Here is a 12,561-nt window from a genome sequence, read left to right on the forward strand (position 1 = left end):
CAATCATGGTGGTCTGGATTAGGACCTGAGAATTAGAGCTGCAAGGGAAAGTGAATACATTCGTCTTTTTTGTAGAGAGGACTGCCAGGGTGTGAAGGAGAAAAGCCTGAATGGAGATTAAAAAAGTCTGGAGTAGTAGGTCTCTAAGCAACATGGAAAAGGGAAATAAATGGTAGCGACATTTTCTTCTGAACAAAGTTAAGATACAAGATAGAGAAATACTTGAGAAAATTAGCAAATAAATTTATTGCTCTCAGTCTTCTATGCTTTAAAAGCTAAATAAAGCTTTAAAAAAACATTTATTTTAAATGAATTTTTAAATGTTTTCTATATTCAGAAATTCAAAAAAGATATTATAAAATTCAATTTAAAAATGATATTGTTTCAACATTTGTATTATTCTTCATAAATAATACTGCAAAGTATGATTGAATGTCTCATGAGCAATTGGTCTGTTTTCACCTTATCTTATAGATACTGAATTGTTTAATTAATTGGGTTTCCTAGGTTTCACTGAAAGCTAAAGTAAATTTATGTTTTACCAGCAACATGTTTAGGTCTTAATTGGGATGTGTTCTCAAGTCTCATTCCAGCTTCAGTTTTATATACTAACTTGTCTTTATTTTTCTTTCATTGTTCCCATTTTATTTGATTTTATAGACTTGTAGGTAGATTTATTTAGGTGAGAAAGCAGTATATAAGTAAATGAAGTACACCAGTTCACCAAAAGCCAATTCACTTAATGATCTATTTGCCAAGTTACTAAATATATTTTTTTTAAGTTTAAGTATTACCAAGACCTTGCTGCAGCAATTTCACCTTGGATTTGTAGTCCCAGGCCACTAAGTGTCAGTTTCCCATGTTAACATTGGCGATGTCTAGTTCTCGAATGCTCGATGTTATGTAAGTGAATGGATAAAATTATCTCATATTTTTCTAGATTGGGACCCATATCTATCCCAGTAAAATAGCTGTGGTCAGTGTTTTAAATATGGGTTATGGTATTTGGCCTGACAATTTTAGGTTTGTTAGTCATTCAGTGAATTGATCATTTACCAAATAGTTTTCGGCTAAATAATTTTCTGAAATTTAACCATGGCTCAAGTGAACGGTCACTTTTTTTCACTACCTTTCTCTTTGAAAGTATGCTTTCAGATTCCTTAATTTCCTAATAGTTTATTTTAAAAAGTTTTAGAATGTCTTACCTGAAAGGGAATTGATCTTAAAGACCTCCTGTAATATATATATTTCACATTATGGAGGAGGGAATTAAGGCCTAGAAAAGTAGGCATCAGTTTTTCAAAGTAACAGAGAATACAGAATTACTCTGCTAGGAATCTAAGAAAAATCTCAGGGCACAAACAAAGCAAGGGCATCAAATATTTCTGACAGAACTTGACATTTCATATTTGAAGAAACATTAAAGTTAATACCATAAGAAAAATAAAAATTTTGTTGTATTTCCTTATAACGTAGTATTATACCCATTTTTAGCTACTTTATGGCACCAGAGGTAAGCAGTGAGAGCTTTTATATACCATAAACTTTACAGCATTAGGGATCCTTAATTTATTCTAACCATATTGTTTATTAACATATACTAAATAGCACTTTAAAGATGTGAAACAGTAAGAACAGTTATTTAGGCTGAAATATGGGTGTCAACTATTAAAAACAGTTGAGAAAGATGTGGTTTGGTACAACTGTTTCCATGATGCTGACTGTGCTTTCCAGTTATTCACACTAGGTTACCTTCTAAGAGTCATGACTTTCAAATACCTCCTTAGTTCTACACTTGGATTCATACATTTGGCCTCCTAGAATAGGCTTAGCCATCAAAAATCCTACCTGGTAGATTAGTGACATAAATTTCCAGATTTTTAGATTTCTGGTAGTAATCTTTCATGTTCTCAGAGGCCCTGTGTGCCCACAGCTATGTTGCATTAGGTGTGACAGTTAACAGCAGAGTTGAATTAGAACCCTGGTTGTTGACTCTCAATCTTTTGTTCTTTACTTATTTGAAATAATTACCAGCATTACAATCTTGCCAGAGACTGTGTGTTACCTACTTTATTGTGAAGTCTTTATTCCTTTTAACGAAACTCTGATTTTAGCTGGAAATTATGCATAGTGTTTTATCTTCCCCAAACAATGACCTTCTCTAAGCCAGTTATCATAACTTCTATTTCTTTTGTACTCTTCAGTTTGTGTATGAACACGAATTTTTCCTCAGAGCCAAGCTTTCAAGTCCATTTCTGTAGTGAAATGTGTTCACAATTTTCTTCATGGAATATGCCTTTAGGGAAAATTTATTTGGAAAAAAAAAAAAAAAGCCTGGCATAGTAAGTATTTGCCACAAATATTTATTGATTAAATGACTAAGAGGCTCTTTTCAGGAAGACTTAGGCCATTAAAAAGATATCTTTTTTAAAAAAATTCTTCTCAAATAGATAAAGCAACATTTTCTAAGTGACTTTTAACTTGTTTTTTCTGTGTATCTTTCCTTTTCTTTGCTTTTCTAGCCCGAACACAATGGATACCCATTACTCTATGCTTGTGAACTTCCTGGTTGAAAAAAATAAACTTAATTGTTATATTTATGCTTAAATGTTTTGTTCTCTACAATTCACAGACACACAAAAATGCTTTTCAAAGTAGATTATCATATATTTCAAGATAAACTTTGTCATTAACAATTTTGAAGCCTTCATATATTCCTAATAAAAATGTGACTACCTTTTTACCTAAGTATCATATTTACATTAATTAAAAAAAAATGCTATATTTACCAAAATCTGTCTAGCTCAACCTTACTTTCTATTATTCTGATACTCAAAAACAAAACAAAATGAAAACTATAATAAAAATTAGGTTCAACAAGTTCTCTATAATGTGATGAAGAAGTCTGTAAGAAATCTTACACCATTTTCAAAGGAGTTTCACTGGCTAAAATAGTTAACAGAAATTCCTTAGAAGGTAGCTAGCCAGTATAACATGGACTTATAGTGTTATAGTTCATTTTGTTCCATGAAGTCTATCATCCCTAAAATCATGGTTTCTATAGAAGCTGGTAGGAAGTGTTTAATATCTAAGTATCACTAGATATTGACAAGTAGCTAATTCTACAAAATTTCTTATCACATTTGTAGACTGAAATAAATAATATTGATAATGAATAGATTAAAGCCACGCTCCCCCTATTTCTTGGGTCAACCTTGCCTATTTACTTGAATTAAGGGCTTCTCTTATTATTTTTAAAGGTAATTATTAGATTATTGTCCTGTAGTTGATAAATTTACTTAAATTTCAATAAATATGAGCTCTCATAACTCTAATGTTACTGTACTAATAGTCAGTATTTTCAACAAATTTTTCCTGTTCATAAATATATGTATGATCACTATCTTAAGCTCAGAAATATACTGAGTCAAAAATGATTACCTTATATAAAATAACTATGGTTCCCTACTGTGGAAATTATCATCTCTTAAATTTCATTTGTAAAATATAGTTCTGAAATACCACTGTTGCAATTTTTGAAATGCTTTAAACAAAATTAGAACTTATAGAACTAATATTGGTGGGGCTTTTTTGCTAAGTTTTAAGAGGAAAAATAATATGATGGGGAAAATATACTTTCTAATGCAAATGTTTTATTAAGAAACTGATTAAGAATACTAATGGATCTGCAAATACAGCATTTCATTTGCTATCAGACACCCAAAAAAGATATATGAAGCTTGGAAAACTGTAGCAGTAACATTTAAAATCATTATATACAATCTCCATACATTTGGAAAACTGAATGATTGGCTTTACTTGATTATAAGGGGTAGAAGTATTTCCTTTTCTTAAGAGGAAATTGTTATTCACATTATATATGTAATACAAACAAATTTTAGACAATATGAAACATGCAAGAATGTAGAAAGAAAAAAAATGATCCACTGCACCACCAATCATTACATCTATCATTAAAATTTACACATTCCTTCCAGTCTTTTAATACGTATAGTTTTGTTTTTAAATATATATCTCCACTGTGCCATTTGTACAACTTGTTTAAAGACAGACATGTAAACACATATAGATCACGGCATGATAACAGTATATTTGTCCCAAACTATTTTTTATATCTTCTACAAAATTTAAACCAGTCAAAATTACTACACATCATAGTTACTCTAACAAAAATATATAATCTTTGTTCATTTTCACAGACTATTATATACATTTCTAGTTAACTATATGCTTATACATATTGTCATACCATATATGGAAGTACATATGGCTCTACAACCATAGGCACCTATAATTAACTAAAAATTTTTTTGATTACTTACCTTTATTGTTGTTCTCTAAAAGTATCCTAAAATAAATCCAACTAAATTTTTGTAACCAAGAAAAATACTCTCAAATTGCTAATATTTTCCTCAGTTGTCTGCTGAAATGTTGGTAGCTTAACGTATTCTGGATTTAGTAATTCATCATACTTCCTTGATTGGAATTGATCTCTCAACAAGACAATATACGTTTGGAAAACACTGATTATGTGTAATAAAAAGTGAATGGATGTCAAAGAACATTCTGTTCTGCCTAATGAGGCTTTGGAGATTAAGTCTAATTATCACTGGTGTAAAACTAAAAATCCTTTATGTATTGAACAGCAATTGGCTTTCCTCTCAGAATAAAACTCTATTGATCTTAAAACATAAAGATATCTTTGGCATAAATAAGACAAGGATTTGATAACATAAACCAAATGATTAAAAAATGAGAAGAATTTTTAAGTAAAATTATTATTGCTTTCTAATATGTGTTGTGACTAAAAAACTGTTCCAGTGTACATAGAATGGGTAAGGTAACACTGTGGTTCTAAAATTCTGAGAATTTGTTTGGTGACAGAGTTAGCTCTAAGTTAAACATTTTTTTAAGTTCAAAAAATAAAAATAAAAATAGGAAAAAACCCTAGAATGTATTTTCATAGAGTTAAACTTCAGATAAATGCATTTTGGCATTTTTAGAATGACTAGTAAAGAAACAAGTAGATCTGGATATAACTTGTTCCTTAAAAAGTCATGGACAACAATAGAAAATAGGTTATATGGTGAATGCAAAAGAATATTGTCAGAAACATCTAGTTCTAATCCTGTCCTGCCTGGCTGAGGCTGTGTGATCTTGGAAAATTCCTTTAATCTTTGGAACTCTCAAAATAAACCTCTTGCAGAATGAAGAATGTCTTTTCTATTTCTATAACTATAAAATTAGAGGGTAAGATAGGATGGAAAAGTCTGCCTATTCACAACAGAAAATATTAATTACCAGAAAAATAAATTCTTTGTGTTGTAATAGGCCAAAAGGAAGAAAGGTTCAATCAGGAAATATCAACTTCAGCTGGCTGAGCTTTTCAACCTTTTAAAATGTTTCATGCATATGATCTCATTTTAACCTCACTATAATCCTATGAAACTGAAGTAAAATAATTATTGTCTCTATTTTGCAGATAAAGAAATTGAGGGAAAAGGGGCATTCTTCTGTTGTTGTTTGAAATCACAGAACTATTTCGTGGATTAATAAGAATCTAAGTCTTCTCACTCCTTAACTAGGACCTCTATCAATGGAGTTGATAAAGTTAAGAGGAAAATAAGCAGATTCGGCTGAATCCAAGTAAGAAACAAAGGCATTAAAGGAAAAATATAGGAAATGAGGTCTCCATGGAGAGTTCTTTGTTCTGATTAATGAGGTTGTATATTCAACGTTCAAGCTCAAAGGGAGCTGTGGTGATATTTTCAGAAGTGTGTAAAATCAATTTAAAAATTTAATTTCTGCAAAAAGCAGAAATTTCACTTACCTAATATTAAGGAAATCCACACCTCTCCCCAAAGTACCAACTTGTGCAAATGCATGTCATAATCAAAGTAGCATGTCATAATCAAATGACGAGATCTTTCCAAAAAACTAAGGCATATTTGTCTTCTTTTGGTCTGACTCATAACATGTTTTTCCTATTAAAATTCATTTTTAAAAACCTGTTTACCTTTTAGGGAACTAATGCTTTCCTATATTTCACGTGAACATGCAGATACTTTTACACCTGTATGAACTGTAAAATTATCGACAGAATTAATAAACAGGAAAATGTTTACTTAAAAAATTTGAAAAGACATCTATTATGTCAATGTTCCTTGTTAGTGAAATAGTAAATTGAGGCCTCAGTGAGTGCTTACCACAAAGGTATATGTATAGCTATACAAATTAACTAACAAAAGGCAATGTACCAGAGTGTAGTGAAATTTAATTCATTTATGTTATGGTACTATTTTTTGGTTCAAAGACTGTACTTTTTAAAAAGTGGATACCTGCGGTCCATCTCTGGCTTCATAGAAGTCACCCACTCTTATTTTTGCACTGAAGCTGAAATTGTCCCTTGAGATATCCATTATTCCATTTCTGCTGAGATACTGAAAAAATCACATATTTTTCCACTTCAGGTTTTAATAATTACAACCCAGCTTTGATGTATAGCTATCTTCAGGACACTAATGTTTTGCATATTCTATCAAGGGGCTATGGAGATCAATTTAGGTTAAATACATTAGTCCGATACAGAAAATATTTTGCATCAAGGAACTTTATCTGAGAAAGGAGTGAACTTTTTTTTTTTAAAATAAGCATGCGTAATAGGCACCAAATGTGTATTATTTGGTGAAAAGTATGTACCTTTATTACTTCAGGGTACTGCCTAAGTTTCTTTCCACATGGAGCATAATATGCTACTTCTCCTTGAAGGCGCCCTCCAAAGTTTCTTATTCTTGTCTCTCTCTGCCAGCTACACACAACAGAAATGAGGGTTATAACATACTTAATTTAAGAAAACTTCTAAAAACTAAAAAAAGAAGAAATTTTAAGAATACATGCTCTTTAATAAATATGAAAAATACAAAGAAAACAAATATAAACCCCTGATTATACAACTCAGGTATGTTTACTATTAAAATTATCTCAATTTTTAGCTAAGTAATTCAATTTAAAATTAATCAAAAATTCACATTACAAATATTAAACTGTTAAATTTTTTATAAACCATAATAGGATTACCTTGGTATTGAGACATATTCAATAACATGTGTCAATGTGTACTGATTTTTTTTTTCTATATATGAAAAGTTTTAAGTGAGAAGAGTAAAATAAACCTAACTCTCTACTCTTGTGAAACTTCTCAGTTCCAATTCAACCATTTTATTAGCCAAGTTATGGTCAAGTCCCTTAGTTTTGCCCACAGTGGCTCTTCCTGTTCTTTAATTCTATCTTCACAAAAACTCTGACACTCTTAACTGTCTCTGCCTTTTGCCAAATGATTTGCTCTTGCTTCTTTTTCAGTCATATTCATACCTGGCTGCATGATCTCATCCCAGCTCTGCCATACCTAAACACAGCAGTTAGCCTTAATTTCAGTTTTCTGATATATCAACTTCTTTGCCCCTTGTTCCTATGCAATATATTCACTTCTTTTATTAATAGTAGAGAATGAGAAATCAAACATGCATAAATATGTGAGGGAAAAAGCAAAAATGGGAATCTTATTTTGCATACCCATATTCCAAAGGAATACGCAGTTCACGTTCATCTGTTACTCTCCTTCTTTTGGAAGTGCCTTCAAAAAAATTCAACCAGTTAACAAAAAGACTAGTTTACATAGATGATAACTTTTTTATAGTTTTGAAACTTTTCTTTAATTACCACTGATACAAAATGACTTGGATCATTAGTCTGCAATTACACATTATTTTAAGATGGTTTTCAACAAAACATATTGTATAGAAGATTTCTTTTTTCTTTGGTCTGCATGACAGAAGAAAACTAGTCCTTCTCTTTAAGGAAAATAAAATGCAAGGTAAAAATATATAGTTTTCCTTTCATTTTGTTATTTAAAAAGTGGCTAAAGAAGGAGGAGGGGAATAATCAATAGAGGTTTCAGAAAACTATGTAGTTTTCTTTGAAAATGATTTTTAAGATGTTGAAAAATTTCAACAGCAAGCTTATACATTTAAAAATATAACATCTATGTTTATATAAATTCACAGTCAAAAACACTACAAAGTACAAAGGAATTGGATTATATGTAAAATTTTTTGTAGACAATGACTGAGTTTCACAAATATAAATATTAATACATACATTTTAAATTAGTAGGATATTATACTGGCTGTGGCAAATGAAAGCAAAACTAGAAATTTCCAAGAAAAGAGTAAAATAGTAAAACAACACAGTATTTCACTATATACCTCTCTATTTTCTTAACTATTGAAATGAAAATAGAGTAATTTTGGAATATTAATGTAAAAACTTTTAGTGAAGACCTCTAGAAGTTTATAAAAGGTCAAAAAGAAAAAGAGATGTGGCATGTTAATGGAATAATATTGCTACTCACTAATATAAATGGCATTGGCTATGTCATGGGCAGATATGCAATTGTATCTTATATCAAGGGTCCCCAAGCCCCGGGCTGTGGATTGGTACAGGTCTGTGGCCTGTTAGAAACCAGGGCCACACAGCAGGAGGTGAGCAGCAGGAGAGCGAGTGAAGCTTCATCTGTATTTGCAGCTGCTCCCCAGCCGCCTCAGCTCCACCTCAGATCATCAGGCATTAGATTCTCATAGGAGCACTGGTCCCTGGTGCCAAAAAGGTTGGGGACCGCTGTCTTAAGTAACCAAGTGAGCTCATTTGTATAAAGTATAAAAAAATCCACTGTCAATCAAATACAAAATTCTAGAAGCATAAACTAAACACAGAAGCAAGAAAGCATTCAAAATCGAGAGCTGTCATCAAGCAGGTTCTTAAACTGGAAGCACAGAGAATAAAAGTGGTAATGGGTCATTCCGTTGAAAATACATGCCGACCTTGCTTAGCCAACCTAAGATCTAGCTATAACACCTGATTCCAATGAGATCATCCTCAGAACACTGTATAAACAAGAATTCTTGCTATGGTTTGCCTTCTACTTTACAATAATAAAAATAAAGTGTAGGTACCAGAGTGTGGACTTGAAGTAAGTGTGGAAGAAGGTGTGCCAAGAAAAGCAGGTGACTGGGATTCAGAACATAGGGCAGCAGGAGCAGAGCCTGGGGCTTTTGCTATGTGGAGGTTACGAGGTGTTGAGTGAGCTGTGAGACTGATGGAAGGGCTTTTGACAGAGGAAGTTGTTTTATTCAGTTTCATTGAAGTTTTCTCTCCTTCAGTATCACTATCTGATTCATCTTGGTCTTTATCATCATCATCATCTTCTTCTGATCCTTCTGTATCTGATTCTGAATTACTATCTGATTCTGGGAAGTAAAAGAAGCATTTGTATATTATAACTGGATAATCACCAACAGTTTGCAATTTGTATCTAAATGGAATAGTTCAAGAATCAGCATCTGTGAATGAGAATTGAAATGAATAACCTTCCTGAAGAGTAAATGTAAAATCTACTATCTTATAAGCTATTTGAGTACCATGTATACAGGCTATAAATCCTCAAACTTCTTCATTAAAAGTATCCATTTCACTCAAAATTCTAATCATGAAACAGTTCTTCTCATATGACACTATTCACATGATGAATTCTGCTTGGTGGCTTCAAATCAATTAATTTAATGGAGAAACTAAAGTACAGAGGGAACAGAATTAATTATTTAAATAAATAGATTCCAATAGATTAAGTAGTACACTAAGGAAGAGAAGACTGGGACTTCATCATCCTTTCATTTGGACTTTGAGAGAAAAGAAAACTTTCTGGGGAAGATTCTTGGCTTTTTTGGCTGCAGTTGTTCTATGTAGATTAGACATAAGACTTCACCAGGCTTCTCAGGCTTCACAGAAGACAAGATTACACAGATAATTGTGTGGGATAATTTAATGATTTAATAATTAAAGTTTGTTCTAGCCATGTAGTCCTACAAATGCCTCTACTCCTACCAATATATAAAGTCTATTCTTGGATGAAACCTGTTAAACATAGGACTGATATTTGTACTGCTATCTTAATGGTTTCCAGAACGACAGGTTTTGTGGAATTGTGTTTTGTGTAGTATTATCTGCCAACATTAAAGTTCATTATAAAAATTGCCTTTGAAAATTGTTAATATTGACATTCAGTTTCTATCATGCAAAGTTGTGTTTATGGGACCACTAGGAAAAAATGTCATCAGGAAAATTTGTTCTTACTCTGAGCAAGGAGCTTTTTACCTTATATACATACACTTTAAACTGTATAACTGACTATATTTTCCTATTCACATTGGCAGCTAAAAATTTTACAATTGGATTTGTGTCTGACCAGTACCAAATCCAAAAACTTTTATAATATGCATTTCATATTTGTTTTTAAAATTTAAGTTATTGTGTGTTTTATGTTTTCAATCTTCCGTTGAATAAGAAGAAGGCTTATGGGGAAGAAGAGTAAAAAGAAGTTAGCAACAACAACAAAATAAACTGGAAAGTGAATCAAAATAAAATCAGGAGGTAACCTATATGTTATTAAATAAATTCTATGTTGCTAATAGACATTCATAGGGATTCAGGTTTTTGGTACTTGCTAAATGAATAACTACAATTTACCTTCGTTCAAAGTATCTAGTGACATATTTTAACAAGTAGCAGAAAAGACGGAAAAAAGGACAAATGAGCAGCCATAAATTAAAAATTAAGCAAATTTGTAAAATTATTTCTTAATTCATGCATCATTTACATTCACTTTAAAGTTATTATTTGTTTAATGTTAAATGAATAACAAAGCTAAGAATTTAATTTAGGATTTCCAATTTTAGTTACCCCTGAATTTTACCAGGTCATTACAGAAACAAACATAGCTGGGTGAAACAGTGAATGACAATGATTATAAGTCCGTGAATTAAGAACCTCTTTAAAATGTTTTGGTTCACATTGCTGTTAGAGAAATACTTAAAATTTTAAAATAAAAAATAACCTGATTGGCTGTCATCAGATTCATCATCTTCATCGTCTTCCTCATCGTCTTCCTCATCTTCTTCTTCTTCATCCTCATTTGAATCTTCAGAATCTTTACTACTGGGAATGTCTGAATCTGTTCCTCTAAACTGTTCTACTAAAGATTTTGTAGGATGAGAGTGATGTTGTGTTTTTACTGTGTTTACATTATTGCTAACTGCTTTTTCCTTCCCTTGACTATGCAGTATGGGGGAGGCAGAGGGCATTACAGTTGTCTGATTGCCAGGGGTCCTTCTCCCACTTGTACTCAAATTTACAGGTGAGGGAAAAGGGGTGCTACTTGCAGTAGCAATGTTTTCATTAATCTTACTCTGCATTTTAGTTTTGGTCGTAAGCGCTAGAGGAGCTTCTTGAATGACACTTTGAATAACTCCATTTGGTTGGTGATTACCTAAAAGTGCATTTGTCAAGAATGGATTAGGGCGGCTGTTTTCTAATGTTTGTTTTGGATGTGCTGGTGAACTAGAGGTTCCTTTTGGATTTGACAAAGCTGCAATAACCTTCTTCAGGCTCTTAGATGACTCTTGTTTCTTTGACTGCGCTGGGAATGTCTGTTTATATTGTTCCTGTTGAAACATAACAATGCACCATAAGAACAAAGATTAATTTTATTTACATTCACTATTTGACAACAGCTACTTATACACAAACTTAAATCATGATATACAAGTGCTATGAAAGTAGTGGCAGTGATGACTAGCTGGTTGCTGAACCTTGGCTAGACATAATTAAAATTCAATTAGCCATTCTCCCTTAGGATATATGCTTCTTGACTGTCCACCTTTCTTTACTATTGCTCCCATTTTTTCAATAATCCAAGCTTGAAACACTAAATTCATCTTTCTTTTTTCCAAGTCAGCCAGATTACTATGTCTTTTAGATTCTTTCATTAAGATATTGCTCAAATTTAAGGTATGCCATCATTTCTTCCTTTTGTGCTGGCTGGAAAATTACTGCTTGGCTATCGCCCATGGGAACATAGGCTATCGCCCATGGGAACATAGGCTATCACCCATGAGAACATAACATTCTAACAATAAGCTTTCTGCTTCTGTACCCCCGCCTGCACAACCTACCTGTGGGTTGGCAGTTAGTAAATAGAAGAATAATAGACTTTTGTGTTCAGACAGAATGAGGAATGGTGTTTAGGGCTTAAAAACCCTGTACCTCTACCTTTCAGGGCTGCTTAATTTGGGGTCTGCGTACCCCTGGCAGACCCAGCTGCTGAATAAAGAGCGTGTTTCCTATAACTCACTGATTTCTGGTGGTCCGTGTGTCTTTTGGGGGCTGGCAGCTACAACTCCTATGTTCCTTGGTTCATGGTCACATCGCTCCAACCTCTGATTCTATTGTTACATTTCTTCCTCTGACTCTGACCTTCTTCTTTCCTTTTATAGGGAACTTTGTTATGACATTGGGCTTACCTGGACAATCCCAGGTAACCTCTGCATTTTAAGATCTTTGACTTAATCATATCTGCAGAATTCCTTTTACTGTATAAGATAACAAATTCACAGAGTTCAGGGATTAGACCATGGACATCCTTGGGAG

At 32.4% G+C, this 12,561-nt stretch overlaps 1 protein-coding gene across 16 annotated transcripts in view; it reads right to left on the reverse strand.

Annotated features, from left to right (window-relative positions):
- The window catches only part of BAZ2B (bromodomain adjacent to zinc finger domain 2B), a 287,601-nt gene that overhangs the window by 70,863 nt on the left and 204,177 nt on the right, over positions 1–12,561 (reverse strand). For 11 of the 16 annotated variants that reach the window (XM_025039212.1, XM_015596525.2, XM_025039211.1 and 8 more), the window contains 5 exons: positions 10,970–11,576; positions 9,033–9,326; positions 7,594–7,654; positions 6,721–6,829; positions 6,360–6,461 (listed from right to left, as the gene is read on the reverse strand). In XM_025039212.1, the coding sequence (XP_024894980.1) occupies positions 6,360–6,461; positions 6,721–6,829; positions 7,594–7,654; positions 9,033–9,326; positions 10,970–11,576 (1,173 nt within the window). The remainder of the gene's footprint in view (positions 1–6,359; positions 6,462–6,720; positions 6,830–7,593; positions 7,655–9,032; positions 9,327–10,969; positions 11,577–12,561) is intronic. The other 5 variants (XM_015596527.2, XM_015596523.2, XM_025039213.1 and 2 more) reach the window with 2 other exon arrangements.

This window comes from Pteropus alecto, unplaced genomic scaffold (genome assembly GCF_000325575.1).
Source record: "Pteropus alecto unplaced genomic scaffold, ASM32557v1 scaffold3, whole genome shotgun sequence".
Classification (NCBI taxonomy): Eukaryota; Metazoa; Chordata; class Mammalia; order Chiroptera; family Pteropodidae; genus Pteropus; species Pteropus alecto.